Here is a 24,400-nt window from a genome sequence, read left to right on the forward strand (position 1 = left end):
CATGTCACCACATCCACTTTCACCTTCAAATCTGTGCCCAAATCCTATACAGAACTACTCTTAAACAAACTCAAACCATGCTTTACTTCAGCTGATGATCTTCCAAGAGAGTACCTTAAAATAGCAGCCAATAGCATTTATTATCTGTCTCAATCCTTATAAATAGGTCAGTTCAAGAATCCTACATTCCCTGTCTCTGGAAAAATCGCACATTATCCCGCTACACAAATAAGGAAATTCAACAGACATCACTAACTTTAGACCTATAGCGATCTTATTTCCCCATCCTAAATACTTGAAAAATGTATTTAAAAACAATTGTTAAACTATCTCAAACACGAGTAACTCGAGGAGCTCCTGTCCCCCATACAACACAACTTCTGTCCCTCCTGTAGTACTAACATTGCACTTCTAACCTTTAGAGGTGCTATTAATAAATCTAGAAATAATGGCAAACTAGTCTCCTTCTTATTTCTAGACTTGTCTAAAGCCTTGAACAGAGTTTGTTACAGCAAATTTCTAGTTCAAATGTCCTCACTAGGTCTATCTCAGCTAATCCTTCTATGGTTCAAAATTTACTTGTCCAGAAAGTATCAGTCAGTAAAATGGCATCCCCCCCCCTCCATATCTCCCAGTCACCACTGGCATACCACAAGGCTCCATCCTTGGTCCCCCTACTCTTTAACATTATGACCAACACTCTCCACAAATTGACACAACAGGCCTCCCTAATACAATTTTCAGATGATTATGCATTCATATTCACATCAGAAACCTGGCACATCTTCACAGAAATCAGCCAGGAAGCTTTAAAAGATACTGAATGTGGCTTTGTAACTCAGAACTCATGCTCAACCCAAAGAAAAACAATTTTTTTTCCTGAATCATTTTCTTTGGGAAAATAAAACAGAATTAAAAATCTTCTGTCTTAATAATACAACCATCAAAGTCACTTCTCATGGCATATTATTATGGATGATGGTGGATGATAATCTTAGACTCGACCTATATATACAAAATTGTATAAAAAAATACTTACCAAAACCGAGGGATGCTTTACAGAGCCAAAAACTTTCCCACCACACAACTAAAACTACACTTGTCACTACTTACCTCTTCCCCTCACTACATTATGGCAGTCCCATCCTTACTAATCTCCAGGCATTACAAAAAACTGTTAAAAATATTATTTTATTCTGATGAAGTCCTGTGTCAAATGAAAAGCTTAATAAACTACAGTTTCTCTATTCAAGTGGCATCATTTGTTGGTGATTTTGTTTGAGGCATCACAAAAAAGCTAAACCTGAACAATGCTATAATGAAGGGGCAAAACTGCAGCAAATACTCAGTTCAGAACCCACCACTATATAGGACTAAAAAGCCATAAATTGGTTAGAACTACACCATCAAATAACATACAAAGCTTCTTACTGCCTTTAAAATTATCCAGCAGCCTTCTGCTTGTCCAGCACTAAATATCATTCTACACAGTTATGTTACAAATCGGTCATTACGATCCAATGTCCAAAAACTCCTCTCTGTCCACAGACCTGTCAAATATGATGGGCAGGTTCTACACTCTTAGCATGTTGCTAAGGCCTAGAACTCCTTACCTGTATCCATCAGGTCAGTATCCTCCCTCCAGTCCTTTAAAACCACTCTATAAGACTTTCTAGCCTAAAGTTGTCTTTGTTTTTGCTCAAGTTTAGGATAAACTATATCCCTGAATATGAACAAGTACCTAGTCATACCCTTAATTTCCTCAGTCCCCCTACTTCACAAACTTCCTTACTTCAATCAATTTCTCTCCCAGACTCTCTTTCTAAAAATGCCATAACCTTGTTTTTCTCCCTCTTCATATTGTAGTTCCTGTCTGTATTATACAAACTTACCTTTAATTTCTGTAAACTGGCTGAAAGTTCTCTAATTACTAAATCATTGTCATATAAGTTGTATCTATTCTTAACCAATATTTTCACATTATGTCTAATTTTGTTTGTTCAAACTCTAGATTTTTTATTGTTTTTATTGTATTATTTTTGAAATTTGTAAAATGGTTTTGTGATACTTTTGAGCTTTTCTGCCTGTGCTTCCCCAGAAAATGGGCACCTACCCATTTGGATGTTCCTGGTAATCAAATGCCAATAAATAAATAAATAAATAAATAAATAACAGTTTTTAACTCTCCATCAGTTTCTCTGGCTCTAAATTGTATAATCATTTTTTCTTTTAAACTAAATATTTAAATTTTAAAAACATAATCTTTTCATGGAGCTGTAAAACTGTTTATTACACTCATTTATAAACTTTTCACCTAATAAAAACTTCAAATTTCAGTTCACACAAGGTTCATTTCCTAGGTGTGTTAAATGACATTTATATAAAGTCCCAATAGCAAAATTGTATTGTCTAGAATGAATTACCTATCAATAGGCTCTTCTTTTAATTTAATTTTTACCACAGGTCTCCTTTGAAAATTGTGTATTTTACCTACCTATTCCTTATAGGTTTCCTCTCCTATATTTTCTTGTATATGTTGTTGGTTCACTGTCACAATTGTTGCATAGAAACAATTTTGTGAAATAATTAGTGCTTCTGTACCTTTTCCTCCATATTGTTTGAAGCCCTGTTGTGCTGCACACCATTCCAACAAGCCATTTCGCTGGCTGAATGTGCTCTTTAAGTACTAATCCTGGTCTCCTCCTTTTTCACAAGGCTGATATCTCCCCTTTTCCAGACTGTTCTGCTTCACTGAAATATTTTTCATCAGGTTTGTTCCACTGCAGCTCTTCAGATTCACAAGGCTCATCCTCAGTCAACATACTCACCAGCACTTCTGTTTCTAGTCTACCAGATGACTAAATATTTGCGTCTTATCCTTTTTTATTGTTATTGCTGCCATTTTCCATCTGGAGTTTGCAGCAGTTCCTGGTTCATTGCTGCTGCCATCCTTCTCAGTTGTGAAATTCTCATCCCACTTAGTAGCCCTCTGTAGTCTCCCAGTGGCTCAAAAAAGTAGGAGAAAACAAAAAAAATAAATATATAAAGAGTAGAAGTTCCCTGGTACCCTGGCCAAATATCTCATAGTCAATATGAATACCACCTTCAGTATCACCTGGAAATAGGCTGAAGGTCTGCGGATACAAACCCAGTGAACAAAATGAATATAAAAGAAAAAATCAAATTTGGTGATTTTTTTTAACTGCCCCTTAAGATTTGTCCTGTACCACTGCTAGCTGTGGCCTGAATGGCTGTGTCAACTTCCACTGGCCTCAAGGATATCTGACATTAACAATAAAAGAATACAAAGCCTTTTTTACAGGGATGCTGAACTTTCTCATCAAATTCTGTGGCTGGATCCCTATTGCCTCTAGACTGTTGGCCACTGCACTTATGTTCAGTTTCTGTGCCTTCTTAGTCTGTGTAGGTAGTGAACCTCATGATAAATCAACTCCAACTCAGAAACGTGTTCCCCATCAAAGTGTTCCTCTTCAGCACAGTGCAGATCATCCATGGCTAATTGGTGAATGACACATTTCTCTTTCTTTTTATCAAAAATCTTACCAAATTAACAACTTTTAATAATTTTATGTGGTCTTCACTCAGGTTTGAATTGACCCTCATGCAGCACTAAACGTGCATTCTCAACAATGCAAGCTTTGACAGCCATAAAGCATTTGTTGCAGGGATAGTCTTCATGATTGTCAGTTAGAGGGAGGCATTAGGAGTGGATGAGCATTTTGGATTGGTAGCAAAAAAATGAGAGAAGGTATTTGAAGTTATTCGACATTAGAATGTGGATTGGGCTAAGGGCCATCAAATCTCATTTAGTTATGGCAAACTTAGTGTCATGTAAGGATGCCATAGATGTATACGTAGGGCAGAGATGGAAACTGAATTTGCCAGTATTGTGAAAAAAGTGAAGAGTGATGAATCTGACAGTAAGGAATATTTCAGGTTCACTTCTAGGTCATCACCACTGAGAAAGAAGCTGAGGTCTATCAATAAAAAATCATAACTGTCTATAAATAAAGGACATTTTTCATCAGTTGTCAACATCTTTGCGGTTCACTTACCAAGGCTGTGCAGTCACTTTCTGCTTTTGTTTAAATCTCAGCAGTTTATTTTCGTGTATATGTTCCACTACTTAAGCCCTTTGTAGTGTTTTGGTCAGGTTGGATGCTTATTGCTTGCTGTGCAGCACCTTTTTAGATAGAGCTCAGCAATACCTCTGAAACATTGTCTGGAGTGTTTGCTTGGCACAATTCTGGTTGGCTTATTTGGTCTGTCTTATGTATAATCAAGTCATGACTAAGTTAACAAAATTACTGCCAATTCTCCACAAATCTGTAACTCTGTGTTATAAAACATGACACATGGAATTTAACTGTTTAACACAGTGCTAATGAAAAAGATAGCTGCATTTATTTATTTAAGTTGTTTCATTGTTTTTTAATGCTTTGACTGGTGCTTCATCAGTATGCTGAGCCAACTGTGCAAAAGAAAGCCCTGACTCATTATACTCTCAATATACTGCAAAGTCCTGCCTCCTCTCCTCATTCCCATGATGCACTGAGAAACCATGCATGCTTCCTCAGACCCATGATGCATTGCAAATGAATGGCATATATCTTTAAAAGGTTTCACCTCTGAGAAACTGTACTCCCTCCCCACTTCAATAAATTTCTGGATTCAGTCTTCATAATGTCCTGGTAAAAGCATTATTGGCCCAAAGAGATCATGTCACTGTGGGATTAAAGAGGAGTGAAATGTCAGAATATAAAGTCACGGATTATCATGTGAGCTTTTAGGGAAGTGGATTTTGATGCACTGGAAGTCAGGTTCAGTGATGAGTTAGGAATACTCAAGGCTGTGGGAATGGATCATGGATGAAGTACTCACAGTTTTGGGAATGGGTCAAGGATGGTATACTCAGGGCTTTGAGAACTGGGCAGGGATGGAGTATTCAGGGCCATGGTAATGGGTCAGGGATGGAGTACTCAGGCAATGGGAATGGGTCAGGGTTGGAGTAGTCAGGGCTGTGGGAGTGGCTCAGGAGTTGAGTAGTCAAGGCTGTGGGAGTGGTTCAGGGGTGGATCACTCAGGGCTGTGGTAAAAGGTCAAGGATGAAGTACTCTGGGCTGTGGAAATGGGTCATGGAATGGAGCACTCATGGCTGTGGGAATAGGTCAGGGCTGTGTCAATGCATCAGGGATGGAGCACTCAGGGCTATAGGAAAGGTTCAGGGGTGGAGCACTAGGGGCCATGGGGAAAGGGTCAAGGATTTAGCACTCAGGGCTGTGGGAATGAATCATGGAAGGAGTACTCACGGATGTGGGAACTGGTAAGGGATAGAGCACTCATGGTTGTGGGAATAGGTCAAGGAAGGAGTGCACAGCGATTGGGTATTGATTCATAGAAGTGAAGAGCAGGACTAGACAATCCACATAAAGGTTGGCATAAGAGGACTGGACCCAAAACAATCTTGTAAACATCAGTGATTAATTTCTCTTGATCAGAACATATATTACCACTCCTTAAACTGAACATATGATCATTCATATAGCTGTAAATCCACATACAGGTTCTTTAAACAACGCCAGTCCTGTATACCATAACAGAAGAGCAAAGTTTGTTGTTCTGAATGCTCTTGATAAATCTACAAATACCGGGTCTGCCATGAGTCTCTAATCCAAATTTGCATATATTTCATCAGTGATACTGCTCATGGCTGTTCTGTGCACATCAGATATTTCTAATCCTATGTTGTTCACAGACAAGTAGACCATATTTGTCACACAGCTGATTACTTTGACAAGGCCATTGGTTTCTGACCTCAGCGATCATGGAGGAATATACCACTCTAGCAATACTCGTGTTGTTGGACAGTTCTGGGATTGTTAGAGGGTATTTTGAGCTATATTTAGTTGAGAGAGTTTGAGTTGGCTAGGGAGGTATAGCCAAGATAGTTTTTGGAGGGTGATGCAGTGGTGAATTTGGTTGGTTGGATAGGTGAGCTGCGAACCTTGCTGTTTTGTTATAGCATTGATTGACTTTAGTTGTGTAGATTGAAGGGCAGTGAAGGCAGGTGACACAGGCTTGGAAGGAGACAGGCAGTAGCTATGATTGTGTATGCTTGTTCTAAAAGGTAGGGATTGGCTTTATATAGGGTGCCACGTTTTTTGGTGGTTTTTTTTAATGAGTATTGAATGTGAGTTTCAAATGTTAGTTTAGCATCTATTGTGATACCAAGCAGTTTTGTAGAAGAGACAATCTCAATGGGAGAAGTTTGGAGTGTGGAGATTGTGATGAGTTGATTTAGTTTGACTAAGGTTTTTGGAAGAAACAACATAAGTTTGGTCTGTTTAGTCTTTAGCAGTAGTTGTGATTTATTGAGACAGTTTTCTATGTTTGTAAATAATTGTTGCATGAGGGCTAGAAGTTCATTTATAGTTGTGGCTGAGCAGATGAGTTTAGAGTATTGAATGAAAGTAGAAAGGTTAGATAATGTGGTGATATTATTGATGTATTTATTAGAGAGCAGATTGAAATTTTACACATTGTGTCCTATTAATAAGATAGCTTTCAAACCAGGAGATTGTAGGTTGGGAGAGCCCCAGTGAGGTTAGGGTGTTTCTGGGTGGAACAGTGTCAAATGCTTTTGAAAGGTCTAAGAACATGTAAGATTTGAGTTTGTTTTCATTCCAATGGTGGTTTATGGTATTTAGGAAAGATACTAAGGCAATGGTGGTGCTATGAAATGGCAAAAGCCATGTTGAGTGTGGTAAAGTTAGTTGTTTTTTTAATAGGTACTAGAGAAGATCAGTATGAATATATCTCTTAAGGACCTTTGATAATGGTGGTAGTTTGGTGGCGGGTCTATAGTTTGGTTATATCAAGGATGAATTCAGTAGTACTTGGTTTGTATACTTTGGTTAGGGGGAGTTATTAGTTGGGTTACTTTGAAGAGGTTGATTGGGCTTTTTCTTGTGTTAGGGTTGGCTTTAACCCAGTTGATATTTACCTCATCAAGTTGTTTTGGGAAGGATGTGTAGAGCTATAATACAGATGGATCTTTACTGTTTAGCTTTAGTAGGCTAGGTGGTAGTTCCAACTTATTCAAGGAGAGCATTTTTGTTGTTAGGGTACTACTGTAAGGTGGTTGGGGTAGATAATGGTTACTACACCTCCTTTTAGGATAACCTTTCACATCTATATATGTTTTAACCTTCTGGGACGATGGCTGTATCCAGGATATTGGGTTATAGCCATATTTCTGTGACTATAGTAATGTCTAGAGACTGGTTGTATCTTTCTGTTGAAGGTTTTAGTTGTGAACTAGATTTTTTATTAATTGAGTTTCCTGGTGTTTTTTAACTGGATTCTGGATATTAATTGAGTACATTTTTTAGCTGGTGGTATTGATGTGGTAAATGGTTTAGCAGACAGGGTTATGGGTTAAATATTGGTGGTGTAGTTCGTGGGTATGGTTTTCTTGCTAGTTAAATTTAGGTGTTAGGAGAGTTGGTGGGTGGGTGGTAATTGGGGGTAGGGCAAGGGAGTGGAGAGAGCCTGAACAAAGTGAGGGGAAATGCAGCAGAGCAGACTCAATCAGTGTGCTACAGTTAGTAAGAAATTAATCTGTAGGTTGTGCTTCAGCTAAAGCCAGGATAAATAGGGACTCCTGTTGTGTTATTTTATATCATACAATTTAATATTTTATGATTAACAGGAAGTGTCTTTGGATTTATATAAAATAAAAGTTAACTTTTTAATATGGCTCTCAAAAGTATGCAGTTTAACAGGAATTTCAAATGGCTATAAGAATGTGACTTGAAACAGTTACTTTTTTATTCTGAGCCAGCACTGTACATGCTTAAAGTCTGTTTCCAGAAAGGATGATGGCTCTTTAGTGAGCACCCTTCCAGATAGGAAAAACTGTAATCAGTGGTATTTTTAACAAATAATTATGTCCTCTCAAGGTGGTTGTAGGTCTTGAAAGTATGTTTTTCTACTTAATTTTCCTAGAAGGTAAAACATGAGGAAATATAGCAAAACTGCTGTTGTTAGAAAAGGGTTATATGTGAGAAATAGAAATGACAACTGTTTAAATGCTAATCCAATGAAATATTATTAAGAAAAAGTATCCACAAATAAAACTAAGTTGTGTTTAACATTGCCTAATATAAGCTGTTCATTTTATGGAACCACTTACAATGGAGGACTTCTGAGACTGAAATGCAGAGTATGCATCTATAAAAGTCTGTCATTGGGCTTCTAATATGTAAAATGTAAGGCTAACTAGAGCATTCTATCTACCTTGTAGTTGACAATACCTTTAGTATAGAAACTTACAGCAAACAAAAGAACAGGCAACATTTACAATTACTGGATTGGGGGCATTTAAGGCACTGTTTAGTTACAATCATTGATGCAGCTTTCTCAGAAATAAACAGCTATGTATGCACTTGAAATAACTATTTGTCCCTACTATATTTCTTTTATTAGCTCTTTACTCTGGCAAGTTGTGTTAATGCAAATTTGAAGATACTTAAATAGCTATGCTACTATATGATTAACAATTTGTGTTTCATAGTTAAGTGCAGCATTAGCTGTAGTATTGATAAAGTAGATGCATATATATGTACTCTTTATTGCATTGTGTCTTACATCTCAGAAATGTTGCACATTGTTGGTGCATGTTAGATAATTATAAAATGGAGATTCTGGAAAGGGGTAGATGATATATGCGTACATGGTCATGTAACAGAGATGTTAAGGAGCTGCCCTTAGCAGGAAGGACAGAAGATGGATGAGGGGGGTACAAGCAGTATACTGTGAACTTATGGAATATACTGTCAAAATGGGTGGAGGATAGGGAATATACACAGGCATGCAAGACAGGATGGGACTGGTGGAGAAAAGGTGAGTGAAATGATAGGAAAATGAGAGGGGTAGAAGGATGTATAAACCTAAAGGGCAGACTGCTAATTTGTTTATTTGCTTACTTATTTATTTATTAACATTTGTTTACAATGAAAGTCTGACAGAGTCATGTCAGGCCCCTTTTCAGTGGAGGTCCAGGGAGAAAAGTTCCACAGGTAAGAAATCTTACAAGATGTCATACAACACAATGCAATACAATACAATACAAGGCAAAACAGCATATGTTAACTATCACATACAAGATACAAAAATTAGTATATAAAGAAAAAAAAATCAGAAGAAATAGATCCTAGAAATAATTAAATTTCACAGAGTTAAATTTCAGTAATCTTTCAGTCTTACTGTACTTTTACTGTAGCAATGATAATGTAAAGAACTTCTATTAAATTAATAGGCAAAGCAGAATATGAAGGCCATAACTAATAGATGGCAGATTGTTTAGTAAGAATTTCTAGGTGTGGTTAGGTACAGCAGAATATGAATGGCATTACTAATAGATAGCAGAATGTTTAGTAAGGATTTCTAGGCATGGCTATGCTACTGGGCCTTCTAATGAAACTCCAAGAGCTTAGATTGTCCCTGAAGATCAAAAGGACACTGCATATGGATGACATCTGGATAGAAGTTGTAGCAACATTGAACCAGGAGAAGAGTGGCAGGAGCATAGTTTGGTATGGAAGATGCAAGTCCTAAGGTTTGCTTTGAAGCAGTTTGGATTTATGATTTGTCTTCAGTCTTGTAGGAGAGTATCCAACATTTGGATACATATGATGACTACATTGCTTTACCATGTTTATTATTTAGTCTATGGATGTGGGCAAGATATGTACCATTAAACCTGATAGGTCTAGATGGGGAGTACCATACATTACTGTCTTCAGTGCTGGACATTTGTTTGGGTGATGTATAGTATCACAGCATTCCTGTCTTCAGTTCTGGACATTTTGTTTGGGGGATGGGAAATACCATAACATTACTGTATTCAGTGTTGGGCATTTGTTTGGGTAATAGAGAGTACCATAACCCAGTTTAGTTGGTTGAGAGCTAGGCAGTGATGGGTCTTACTTGGAATTTGGGTTGCAAATGTTGCTACTTTATTATAATATGGTTCCACTATTGTTAAATGTGAGGAGTTAACCTTTATTAGTAGAGAAGAGACATAGGAAAGAGTTGGTGAAAGACATGAAAGGGCAGTGTTCTTTCTGGAGTGTAAGGTGAGGTACAGAACTGCTTTATTAGTTTTATATGGGGTTTTTGATAGTATTTTGGATCTGTAGGTCAAATTTTAGATTATCATCTATGGTGACCCCATGTAATTTAGCATGTGTGACAATCTCACGTCTAGTGTTTTGTATGCATGATATAGTAAAGGTACTTTTGTGATCATAGTATTGTTTTTGGGATGAATTTTTTTTTTTTTGTTTGGGATCAGGAGAAGACTGGATTTGTTCACAAAAGATTTGATGGAGGAAGTAGGATTGTTGTGTAATAGTTTGTAGTAATGGCATGCTTGGAGCTGAGCAGATTAAAGTGCAACCATCTGCATACTGAACCAGAAAGACTTGCCCCTTGAAGTTTGTTTAAAAAAATGTTGAAGAGGAGACAAGAGAACCTAGTATTGAGCTGAGATGGACACCAATGGTTATGGTTAGGTAGGATATGTAGCATGTTTACCATTTGACACACTGTGTTCTGTCTAAGAGACAGTTTTCAAACAATCTTAGGGTAGAGGTGGAGAAACAGGGAGAGTAATGCATGTAACAGTTTAGTATGGGAAACAGAACTAAATGCTTTTGATTGATCCAAGAATGTGCAAGAGACTAGTTTACCTTTGTCCCTAAGTTGATTTATTATGTTGTGGAAGGAGAGAAGAGCTGTAGTGGTGCTATGTGAAGGGTGAAAACCATGTTGGATGAGAGGGAGTAGGTCATTATCTGTAAGATACTTTAGCAATTGGGAATGTACACATCTTTCTAGGATTTTTGACAATGGAGAAAGTATGTCTTTTGGTCAATATGTGGATAATTCCACTGATTTTCCTCCTTTATGTAGTGGGATAATACATGTTTTTTTCTGCATCTAGTTCATTTGATCAGTGAACTCAATTGTCAAAATCCATAAGGTCAATTTAGTTTGTCAATCAATTAAAAGAAGCCAAACAATACCCATAAACAAGACAAACAATGTTTTTCAAGGGGGTAAGCTCCCTTGCACCCCCTACTAATTATATATACCAATTTTAAGATCACACTACAGTGTGGAAAAGAGAAAAATTCCTGACCATATGAGTTTCAGCTATCTCTTTCATCAATCAAATGAAGGTAACCCTTTTTTCTATAGTTTGGGTACATCTGATTCTAATATGGACCTGTTGATTAATATCGATATGGGGTAGGCTATGGCATGTCCAGCAGAGTTTAAGTATTCATCAGGAAGGTGGTCATCTGCTAATGTAGATTTCAGTAATGGTACCATTTTTTGTATTATTTTAGCTAGGACTGGTTGAAGAAAAAAATATTGAGGTACCATTCTGAATTAACTAAAGGGTATCTAATGGGTTATCTGCTATGTTCTTTAGTGCTTCACATGTTACTTGGATGAAAAGGGAAATAAATTGTTGAGCTATGTTTTGGTTTGTTTAATTTGGCAAGAGATTTGACTGCGTAGTTTTTCCAGGTTTCAGGAGTTTGTTTATGACCATTCAATCACGTTTTGGGTTAGACATGTTGTTATTTTGGCATTTGGTGAAGAAAGTTCTTTTGTTGGTTTGAATGTGTTTCTTGAGAGATTTCTCAGCTACCTATATGTCCAGTACGAGGTTTCAGGTTTGACTTTATAGCATTGCCTCCATGCTTTATCTCTTTCCTGCATAATATGTTTTGTGTTCCTAATAAGCCAAAGGGTTAATTAGATCTGACACTTTTTTATCTTAGTGGAGCCTGACTTTTGAAATCACAACATACTCCAAACACTTCCCAAAGTATCAGCTGCTTGAGGAACTGTCTCTTAGACCAGACAAAATCACTTGATTGAATGATGCCTGTCCTCTCCCAAGTCTTTTTTTTTTGCCGTATGTTCTCCGCAGTCTTTTGCTGATTATTGAACCTTCCATCTAGCCACCTCATTGATCTGTTTATTACCCATGTGCAACAGCCTTTTGGTCCACTCATTTCCTTGTGGTAAGAGGCAATTGTAGTAGCAGGGTGTAGTACCATCATCTTTGCTGGGGCTTGGGGTTTACATTCAGGCCCTATGGCCCCCATGCATATCCAACTGTCTGGGTGGGGGGAAGCACAGTGGACCACTATGAGGTACACCAGCTCCTCTGCATGTGATTCAAACACTGACTCCTAACCTCCTTATGACAGCACCTTCAATATGATCAGTGGGCTCCACTAATTTCATCAATGAAAAGATGCCCACATATGCACAATTACCTCTCCAACCAAAGGGAGGAAAAGATGCAAAGTCTTGTCATCCTCCAACCCGTGTCTGTTCCTTCATTGCTGGGCACTAGTCAAACCTGGATCACCTAGGCTACAGTGATGGCTTTATTCCTGTATGCAAGTGGTGATGGATGTCTGTTCACAAATCTGTGCTTATACGATGAGTACTAATAGGATCTTTCCTAGGTCTCCTACTTTTCATTATCTTTGTTGTCAGTTTCTCTAGTGACATGTCATCATCCAGTAGACAGATGGCTCTGCTAGTAACTTAAAGTAGAACCTCTGCACTAATAAAACTACTGCAGAACTCTGTTGATATTACTCAGCAATTAACTGCTCTGTCTGGACGTGCCTTAGCTTCAATAAATCTAAAGTAATTCTACTTCTACAGCATCAGAACGACTGTAGGAAGGCTTCCATCTTCAACTAATTCAGTTAGCAAAACTTCTCAGTGTTACCACAGATAACAAAAATTTGGTTTGTTTATTAACAGACTAGCCCTGAAGGCTAAAGACCAGACTTTCCCGGAAGACTAAGGACCAAGTCTCTGTTATCAGGTAAATCAATTTCTTACAAAGCAAGAACAAGTCACAGTGGCACACCATATCTTGTACATAACCTAATGTAGGTTGACAATATACTTTCCAGTGTGTACTGCGGCCATTCACCAAATAAAGCCAGCTTATAACACCATTGCAGAATTTGCTTCTAACCACCTGTATAGAATATATCACTGTTTCACTATTCACAGGCAAAGTTGGCTGAAACGCTAGCATTATATAAATGGTATTATGCTATGTATGATTTACTCCATCCTATACCTTCCACAGAAATACCCCTCCTCTAGTCCCTTCTTAGCTTGATCCACTCCTGTGTATCACCTAATATCCCCAAACAACTCCTGTACAAAGATTCCTAAAACTCCAAATCACTTTGGACCATATCCCTTCTTCTGTGCAGTTTGCAGGGTATGAAACAAACTTTCTTTACAACTTAGTAGTCTGACTCAAAAGTATCATTTTAGAAAACAGATGAAAAATTATTTTACAATCCACTGGCTCTATCTTTGACTTGTAATGTGTTGCCCTGGGGTCCTTTGAAAAGCTTGTGGTGGAGGGATTGAGTGGTGATGAAGTAATACTTGAGGTATGCTTTTCTAGTAGTGCTGTTGGAGGAGTTGTTAAGGTAGAAGGGAGAAGAAGGAAGAGAAATGAGAGGCATGAGTAAAACAGCATGATTGGTGTAGAGTGAGATAGCTTAAATAGAAGTAGGGGGAATTAGGGCTGTTGGAACTGAAGCAGTTGTAGGGCATAGAGTATAAGTAAAAATACCGTGGGATAGTAGTGTAGAAAAAGGGGTGTGTGGTTAAGGTAATATGGGGGAAGCAAAGCCGAATGTAGCGGATCTTCTACCCTCAGGTCAGTGTATAGGTCAATTTACAACTGAGAGAAACCACTTTATAGCCAGAACAAAGCAATTAATAAAAGAGATGCAAGTAAAAAAGGTTTTCTGTCATTTCCTGAGACTAAATACCTGGCATATGCAGTACAGTCTACTGGTCAAGCAAAAGGAGACAGTGGCAACTTAGTAAGGGGTCCTACTATAAATACAGAGCAAGCATGTATTTAACTGATTAAAATTAATACACAGCAAGGTTCTTCATGAAAAATATCTTACATGATACCATGACAAAAGTTTCCATAAACTTGTAGGTGCAGGGCTCTGGACAGAGCCCCTGCAAAAACAGGGTCAGATGTAGTGACCACACACTAAGAAACAATGACAAAAGTCTCAGTAAACTTGTACATGTAGGGCTGTGTGACAGAGCTGCTGCAATATTGGGGTCAGATGTAGGCTCTGAAATGAAAGAAAAAAAATACTCTAAAACTCTACTAAGCTATACAATTATATTGAGGCAATAAAGTTAGTACTTATTATACAAAAAAGAGATGTAGGAAGGACTAAAATAAGTCATAGCAGGAGAATAAGGTTAAAGTAGTTGTAGCAGAAATTATACTAATAGAGAACCACAGTAAAGCAGTGTAAACATACAGCTGTATTGAACAAATAGGATCATAGGAGGTTACTAGGCTGATGGCCCTGGGACCCCTACAAGCCTAGCCAAGAGTTTATCCCCAAAAAAGAAACCTCAGTCAGCACCTGTCACCCCTGTCAATGAGGGACAAAGGTGGAACACTGGAGACAAATTTGTGGTTTCTCATCTACTCATTAAGGTTGCGCTTGAAGAAGATTAACGAGGTACTCTGTTTGACATGTATGGGAAGTCTATTCCAGAGACAGGGCAGCCTCTGGGAGACAACCCTGTATGATACAGAGTAGAGTGATAGTGATTTGAGCCTGTCCCCATAGGACAGGTGTTGGAAGCCATGGATTCCCTTTGTGAGGTATTTCTGTGGCCTTTCCAGTTGGTGCATGTGTTTAGAAAGATACATACCAAAAGGAAGAGTTTATTCAATTATAGGTCTAATGAGGGAGGAGTACAGAGAGGTAATAACCTCCTTTTTTCTGGATGCAATCCCTGTACTTATGAAATGAACCAAGTAAAAGTATTTTCTGACCACTGCCACCACATAATGGTCAAATGTGAGATTGTTGTCAAGCTGAGTACCCAGGTCTCTCACCGCAGGTTGTGTGATTAGGGGGTTGCTGTTGATGTGATAATCAGTAGGGGCTGTGTTTTTGCCAAATGGTATGATAATACATTTATTTTGCATTTAACTTAAGGTCATGACTTTGCCACCAGTTATTTGTAGCGGTGAGACCATCTTGCAGTATGTTAACATCATCTGGGGAGTCAATGATAGCATCCAACTTACAGTCATCCACAAACTTGGTCATCCACAGGCCCTTTGTCTTTGCCTGGACCTCTGAGAAGTAGATGCCAACAGGTGGGGTCCCAGGACAGATCCCTTGGGAACACCAATAGTGACAGGTCTGCTTTCGGAGGTGGTGGCACCTATTTTGACCTTGTGGGTCTTATCTGTGAGCCAGTTGCCATGCATCTGATGAGACAGGGATTAAGACCAAGTTGTGTTAGCTTTTCACTGATGCCTGAGTGGGGGATTGTGTCAAAGGCCTTGGCCAGGTCAAAGTAAGCTGTATGTACTGACTTTCCCTCATCCAGGGCCTTGGTGACAGTCTCAAAGAAGTCAACTAGGTTCAATAAGCAAGATCTGCCCCTGAAGAATCCAAATTGGGGGGGGGTCAAGTGCTTGATGTTTGCCTATGTCCTTGTTTATGAGCTCCATAATAATATGGTCCATGGCATAGACTTGTCAAGCTAATGGGGTGATAGTTACTCAGGTCAGTAGCAGTAGTACCTTTGTGCAAGGGAATGACAATGGTGGTTCTCCACTCTGCTGGGATGAAGCCTGTAATTAGGCTGTGGTTGAAAAGGGTGCTCAATGGCAAAGCTAGTTCTTGCTGGAGATGGTGCAGAATACAGCCTGGGATACTATCGGGTCCCATGGAAGCTGTGTTCTTTGCCTTGGATAGAGCCTTTAACACTTGATCTACAGAGATGTGAGGTGTGGGACAAGTATCAGGTTGTCGACTGGGCCTTTGCGGGGGTGATAAGGGGGTGAAGTTTGCTCTGAACCTATCAGCTAGCAGGTTGGCTAAGTCAGCAGGATCAGTGTAAGTGGTATCATTAAGTACTAATTTGGAACAAACTTGGGCTTTGCCATGGAGGTTCCTAACATAACTGAAGAAGGACTTGAGGTTTCCCTTTGTTTCAGAGGCTAGTTTCAACTCATAATTGGCAATTTGGAGTTTTTCACTAGTGATCCAATTTGCTTGTTGAGGCAAAGGAGGGAATTTTTCCAGTTTGGAATTTGCTCCTTTTTACTCTTGGACAATAGTGTCTTCCTTTTGTTGTAAAGCCTGTTGACAGAGGATGTCCACCACATAGGTTTGTGTTTCCTTGAGGAGCAGGTTTTAGTTCTGTTGGGAGTCGATGCAGTTATACAGGTGCTTGTATACTGCACTGGCATACTGTTCAGCATAGTTGTCTGCATCCTATGAGGGTCGGTGGTGTGAAGCTGCTAATACCTTCCTTTAGGAGATTGTAGTCAACTTTTGAGAAGTTTTTTGGCCTGGTTATGGCTAGGAAGGGGTTGGGTAGGATAGAAATTTCGAATTAGACAGACGGATTATCTGATCTCACCAGGGAAGAACATTTTGCAGTGGTCACCCATGTTGGTGAGAACCAAGTCCAGTGTGTTATCTCCCCTTGTGGGGGATGAGACCAGCTAGTCTAGTGCATTAGAGTTGATGAAGTCAAGGAATCGTTGGGTGAGTGCATTAGTGCCAAAATGGTTGAACCAGTCTATGGTGGGGTAGTTGAAGTCACCAAGGATCAGGGTGTTAGGGGGTACTTTGATGAAGTCAAGTAGGTCCAGGTAGGAGGAGTGGGTGTCCTGAGACATGGAGGGTTGTCTATAGCTGGCTATAACTTAGATGGGTGTCTTGCCAACTGTCAGTTGCACCTGAAGTAATTCCAGTGCATCATGCTAGTAAACCAGTCTGGAGGTGTGCCTGTCCTTAATAAAGATAGATTCTCCACTATCCTTAGTTTTTCCAACCTCATCTTGGGGTCGGAAAGTGTGGAATGAGGTATAGTCTGGTAAGGCAGGGGTGCTCTCCACAGCCCTGAACCAAGTTTCCATGACTGCACAGACATAGGCATCTTCCAGTGTGAGGAGAGCCTCCAGTGAGTGTATTTTCATATAAAGGCTCCTAGCATTGAGCAGCATGACTTTCAATTTTCTTTTTGATTATCAGAACATGGCACTACACTGATAGGCACAATATAATACCATCACTTAGTATAATTCATGGGGTTAACAGATTAACCAGTATTTCAAAACAGTGTTTCATATATAAACTTGTATGTGTAGTGTTTTGTGACAGATGTCCTGCAATATCAGGGTCACATGTAGTGGCAGCTAGGAAACAAATTACAAAAGTCTCAGTAAACTTGTAGGTGTAGGGCTTTGTGACAGAGCTCCTGCAATATTCGGGTCAGATGTAGTGACTGCAGGCTATGAAACAATTACAAATTACAGCAGGAACCCATTTTTTAAAGCTTGAAGCAGCCCTGCTCTAGGTATCTAGGCATTAAGTGATTAATTCTGAATATGAATTCCATGAATATATGCCAGGGCACTTTTATGGGCTAGGCTTGTAAAGGCTCCAGGGCTATTAGCCTAGTACGCACCTATGAACCTATATATGTACAGTATGTGTTTGTGTGTATATGCTGTATGGAAAGAGAATGTTTTGTGTGTGTGTGTGTGTGTGTGTGTGTGTGTGTGTGTGTGTGTGTGTGTGTGTGTGTGTGTGTGTGTGTGTGTGTACTGTATATAAAGATAAAGAGGGAGACACACACACACGATTTTTTTTCCATTTAAGATTTTTACTTAGCCATACAAGGTGCAATGATTTAGTTAGCATGACACACCTGAGAATGCTGCTGCTTTTATCACTTTAAGTAAAACTGAAAATTAACTGCCACACCAACTGTACATCCTTTGTTAGGAATAAACTATGATGCAATGCTAAAAGTGGAACTGGTCCTTTATTTATTTGATTCCTTAACAGAAAAATGCTGAGACAAAGAAGATTTGCTTAGGCGAGTCATCGGTCATTGAAGATGACCATGTGAAAAATGACACGTCATATGAATGGGCTGGAGGAGGAGGAGGAGGAGGTGGAGCAACATACATCTTCAAAGTATGTTACATGTTACATGCTTAGGTTTCACATAGTACTGTCTGTATATTCCTAGATCTGTGTTTGGGTATGCCGTTGTTTGTCACAACATTTTAGCAGCTGAAATCTCTGCCCCATCTGTGTACAATGCATTTATCATTGCTCATACATGTGCAAGAATGACCTGTAGGAGGTGCTGTTCTTCAATGAGACTCAGGAAAGATGTATTTTGTTGTGTTCTTATCTCTGTCATTAGACCTAAATATGCTGGTTTTCTTTGGAGTCAGTGATACATGGGGTTTCTATCATTTCAGGTACCCGAAGTGGGACATTTGATTTTGCAGCACAAACAATACCCACAACCAGTGCAATGGACTGTACTTCACCTGTTTGTTAAACTAAAAGATTACTTTAGTAGAAATCAAATTGTTTATATTGTTTGATATACTGAAATGTTTCACACACAATAATTGTTTTATATAACAGTTAGAGGAAAGTTAGAGGATATTTTTTGCCTCAGACTATCTGAACATTTGCCATTTTTCATGTTTTTTTTAACAGGGCATTACTGCCAAAAGAGGGACAGGTGGTAACCACAGCGGTACAAAGGTTTGATAAATCCTTTTGAAAGTTTCATAATTTCATAGTCCTGAAAACTGTGTAATGGTCATGTGGCCATCACAAAGCAGACTCCATATTCTATGAATAAACTTTTGGATCAAACCAGTTGTGGAAATAGATTCTTAAATGACTCAAGTGAACTGCCTTACCTAGTATATAATGGTATTTTATAGGAGTGATACATTTGTTCTTATTAAAGTTCTGCATTTAGCAATTTTCAAAGTATAATTTCCATCTAATGATGTCCTACTAGATTATAGTAACCCAATATGTAACATGAAACCAACCTCGTCATCATGTAGAGCATGATATCCTAAGCACAGTTTACCATGCAGCCAGAGATACCTGATAGAGAAAACACTACATTTTTCTAAATGTTCTTCATATGGTAAGGTCCCGAACTCTCTTATTCTCTTGGTATATTTCCTTTGAATGCTCTCCAGGATTGATAAATCTCTTGAATAAACTCAGACCAAGGAGTTATAGTATATTATAGGTCTAACATAAATAGTGAATATTTTTACAAGAAATGTCTCTGATCTTGTTTAAGTAATCTTACCACCCACATAGCCTTACCTTTAACAGTGCATGCACTGGTCTCAAATGTTAGATTAATACTCTTAGATCTTTATATTCTATAACTTCCTGTACCACACTATTGCCCAGATTAAGGGGTATATTTGGTCTGAAGGTACCAAATATAGTGAAAGCATTATTTACTATGTGACAAGAAGGAAGATTACAATATATAGTTCCCTGCAAGAAAAAAAAAGGATGAACATGAAGGCTGAAATGTCAGAATATTGACAATGTGTTGGCATTGTTCAAAGTGGCCCTGGAGAATAAACTAAGTATACTCATAAAGGCAGAATCAGGCATTACAGGGGGAAGAATTAATATGCAAGATCCTTGGAAAATATGAGAAATATGAAGAAAGCAAAGGTGCTGTGAAATAAATTAAAGGGTCCCATGGGGGAATGCATGAAAGAGACTGAAGAGGGTTCAAAGAGAAAGAAGAAACCAACATGTTTTGGGAAGTAAAATAACTTTTAAGGCAAAGACATTCAAAGAATGGAGGGACAAATGGCTTAAACAGTAAGAGAGTTAAGCACAGGGCAAAGAAGTCAGTAGATTATGTCTGGAAGACCAAGGAAGAAATGGAAAAAGACGAAGGTCTTATTTGTGTAACTGGGAGAAAGAAAGAAGGCAGATTATTTATTTATTTTATTTGTTTGCGGTTGGTTTACCAGGATGGTCCAATTGAGCCAAAAATAACCCATTTTCAATGGAGCCCTGGGAAGAAAAGCTCCATAAAGTCAATATTCATGAACAACAAATTCACAGTCACATAGTAGTAGATTAGCAAATAGGTGATCTGAACTTGGAAAGTCAGAAGTATAAAGAGGCCAAGGAACAGACAAGAACATGAACTCATTCTTGTCACTTTTTGTAAAAGAAAAGCAAGCACTTTACTAGTCTGGAAGGGCAGGACAGACGCTTGGGGGTTGCGGATACTGACAAAAACGGGATGGGGTATTAACTAATTAACCCTGACAGCACAAATTGCTCCTTGGTGTTTATTACATCTGTTGCACTATCTGCACTATCTGCATGGCTTGCCTTGTTCCATTCAAGCTGACCTCTTACAGTGCTGTGGTGTTTGTTAATACGATTAAGCATATTAAACATGAGAAAGTTTCTACAGTTGAAAAATAAATGTAAAACCCTTCTTTTCTTTTTCAGCTGAAAAGATTTTCTCTTGTTCTATTTTATTTCAGTATCAGAGTTCTATACAGTCACAATCCAGCCTGTTGACAGGAGTGTCACATAATAATAAGTTAAGCTTCAGAGACCAAGTAGGACCCCAACCAGGTTTCTTAGAGGGACCGTCAGGACACTTGTTGAAACTCTGGTAGAGACCTTCGGCAGGTCTCTTAGAAAATGTGCTTGCCCCTTGGGGGGCAGTAAGGAAACAGTACTTATTTTCAGAGGTAATGAGAGGAGCTGCTTAGAGAAATTAAGAACAGGAAATCTGACCTCTGTGGTGACACCAAAACACATGAATTTATGAGCAAAGTATGCCGCTTAGTAATTTCAACTGGTAAATCCTGACAGATTAAAATTGTCCATTCCAGTGAGTGACTTACTACCGATGGGACAGAGGAAAGACAGTGGATGTGATCAGTTTAGATGTCAGTAAAGGCATTGATTGGCCCTCTGCTTCATATATCTCACAAAATGAAGGGAAGTTGCAGTGGGTAACAAAAGGTGCAGGAGGATTTAGAAGTGATTAGGTGACATATCTACCAGAATAAGATGGTAAAAATGACAGTGACAGAGTGCTTTCAGTGGGCAAGAGATGAAAACTGAAGTCCAACATGAGTCAGTCCTAGGTACAGTTTTATTTAATATATTCATCACTAATGTCACACAGGGCACAGAACAATATGACTTATTCTCTGTGTAGATGGCACTACATTTGAGGAATGTACCTAACAGATGTGTAAGTCTGGTAAGGGATATGAAAAGGCTGGGTGAATGGTCTGTAAGGTGAAATATGGCTTATTGTCTTTGTTGCTGATACAAAGACTGGGGAAAGTATCTAACCAGAATGCAGGTTTGGTAAGGGATAAAGCTGCTTCTATGATCTGTATGGTGAAAGATCTGCTTCACCTCCTCTAAGTGCATGATGTGGCAGCTATGAAAAGATAACTATGGGAGGGTGCAATATTTAGGAAAGGGGGAAGCGTCAAAATCATAGTGCCAAGAATGACTTGGGAGTACAAGTCAGCAGGGTTAGTGGAATGTGACAAAAGGAGGGGAAATCCAGATGTTTAGATGTTTATCTACAAGTGTAACAGCCACAGATAAGAAGGCTGTGATGCCATAAATCTGACCCTTGTAAGTTGGACCAATATACACAATTCATGCTTCCAGAGACAGTGCATATAACATATATAGGTGAATAGGATGGATATACATTCGTCTGAAGGAGCCTAACATCTTTTAATATGGGGGCAAGATATGGGCATATATGGCCTAAGAAGGAAGAATGCTAGATAGGTAAGACAGGGTGAATAAGTGAATACATGTCTAGCGATTAAATGAACCCAGTTCATGTTTGGCATCATGAAACATTTGTTCATCGAGAGGACAGAGGACTGGAGAATCTATAGTAGAGCCTAAAACATTTGGAAGAGTAAAAAGATAAAGTTTAAAATACTCAAAATGAGAGGAAAATGAGATGGATGGATGGATGGATGGATGGATGGATGGATGGATGGATGGATGGGTGAAGCCCAGCACTCTAGCAGACAAAAATAACTTAAACATCCTTCTGCCAACATTTTATGATATAGTAAAGTGAGTTGTGCATGCATATTTCAAAGAGCTCTGACTTGTTTATGTGGGAGATTTGCTGTTACTTCACTATGTATACACTGTTAATATATAGTATGGCATGGTTATTTATGGTTTATGGTTTCCTCTATTCTTGTTACTATCCTGAACCTGTGTAGCTGGATAGCCTGTTCAACATCCTCCAGAATAAAGGGTGTCCTGATTATGTCCTTTGTTATTTCCAGTTATTTGTGGCTTTACACATGATAGTATTACTTCGATATTTCAGTTTTAAGTTTTCTAAACTTTAGGCTCTCCATTCCAAATTGTCAAGACTTGATTCTATCCTTTCTTGATATTCTCAGCTCAGCAGCCTACCGTAGGTTCATAGGTGATTACTAGGCTAATAGCTAATATTATATTTTAATCCCCGTGATATGGGATGGGGTAGTATCAGGGTAGTGGGTCTTTGGGTGTTGGAGCCCTGAGTCATTTTATAGACTGACTCTGTCCATAAGGGACATGGGCAGTACCCTAGGAGTGAATTTACAGTACTCCATCCACTTATCCAAATTCTTTTTGAAGAGAGTGAGGGATGGGTTTTGTTTTATAAGGATGGAAAGTTTATTCCATAGATGAGGTAGCCTTTGGAATATGAATCTGTCTCTCTGGCAAGTTCTGCTAAAGTCACAAATAAGGTTCAGGACCATGGAACGCCTAACACTCCTATAATTTTTTATGGGAATATCTAACATTTTCATCAGGACTAGATCAGAAAATGCTTTGTTGGTCAGACATAAGTCACCTCTCAATAAACGATATAAGATGGAGTAAAAGGATAGGGCCTTTTGTCAGTCTGCATAAGACATGTGTTTTACACTTTGTATTTTTTTTTTTTTGTGAGAAACCTCTGGGGCTACTCTAGTTGGTGTAAGTACCTGGTTAGGCACATGCAAAAGGGAGTACTGTACTTGACTATGGGCCTGATGAGGGCCAAGAACAATGGCACTATGACTTCCTTTGATCTTGATGCCATGCCTTTACTTCTAAGTTGAGTCCCACAGAAGGCTTTCGTCACTACTGTAGTTATCTGGTGGTCAGAGTTTAGGTTATCTATCTGTGTTCCTAGGTGCCTCACCACTGAGTCTACTTTTAGGGGTGTGCTATCGATATTATAATTTGTGGGGATATCTGATTTAACAAAAGGTATAATTATAAATTTTTTAGCATTTAGTCTGAGACCATGGTTTTGGCACCAGTCGTTTGTCATTTTTAGGCCTGTTTGTAGCATGTCAACATCATTTGGGGATTCAGTGATTGCTCCCAGGTTACAGTCATTGGTGAACTTAGTGAGCCAGAGGTCCCCAACATTGGCCTTCACTTCAGAAAAGTATATACCAAACAGGAAGGATCCCAACACTGAGCTCTGTGGGACACCACTAGTAACAAGTTTCATATCGGAAGTGGAATCATCTATCTGCACAACTTGTCTTGTCAGTGAGCCAATTTGCTATCCATCTCACGATGTAGGGGATTATGTCTAAGTCAGTAAGTTTATCTATGATCCCTGAGTGGAGGAGTGTGTCAAAAGCTATGGCAATGTCTGGATAAGCAGTGTATACCATTTTACCCTCCTTCATGGTCCTGTTGACTTTCTTGAAGAAGTCCACCACACTAAGCAGGCAAGACTCACTTTGACAAAGCCAAATTGGGTCTGGTTAAATGTTTGGAGAGTTTCTATGCCATTATTAATGAGGCCCATGATAATTGTCTCATTGGCCTTACAGATAAGACTGGTTAAGCGTATGGTTCTTTAGTTCCCTGGGTTGATGGGCTCCCTCTGCATAGGGATGACTATCCCTATGCAGAGAGATTTTATTGCAAAATTCTGTATATTTTTTAACTTGTTAAGTAGTAGTTAGCGGAGCTTTTCTCCTCGGGCCTCCACTGAAAATGGACATGTATCCAGTTGGACTAGCCCGGTTAACAAATGTAAAATAAATAAATAAAATAAAATAAAATGACTGTTGCAGTCCTCCATTCCTTTGAGACAAAGCCCATCCAGAGGCTGTGGTTAAAAACAGTTTCTAGTGACCCTGATAGATTCTGTTTTAAGCTATTTAAGAAGCATCCTGGAATGTTGTCAGGACCCATGGGGGCTGTGTTTTTGGCTTTAACGAGCACAGTAAAGACCTGTTCCCTTGTAATGACCAGTAGGGGGATGGTTGCGTGTATTTCTCTGGGTGTGGTAGGAAGTGTTGGGGGGATATGTTTGAACTGAGCATATTGGCCAGCAGGTTTCCTATAGTTTCGGG

The 24,400-nt window shown here is 38.9% G+C and overlaps 1 protein-coding gene across 1 annotated transcript in view; it reads left to right on the forward strand.

Moving 5' to 3' along the window:
• Window positions 1-24,400, forward strand: part of LTK (leukocyte receptor tyrosine kinase) — a 1,073,506-nt gene that overhangs the window by 161,811 nt on the left and 887,295 nt on the right. Inside the window, exon 4 of the mRNA XM_044073449.1 lies at window positions 18,015-18,146. Coding sequence (XP_043929384.1) covers window positions 18,015-18,146 — 132 coding nt within the window. The remainder of the gene's footprint in view (window positions 1-18,014; window positions 18,147-24,400) is intronic.

The sequence above is a fragment of the Protopterus annectens genome, chromosome 6.part0, assembly GCF_019279795.1.
Source record: "Protopterus annectens isolate FY-2018-M chromosome 6.part0, PAN1.0, whole genome shotgun sequence".
In the NCBI taxonomy this organism is placed as follows: Eukaryota; Metazoa; Chordata; order Ceratodontiformes; family Protopteridae; genus Protopterus; species Protopterus annectens.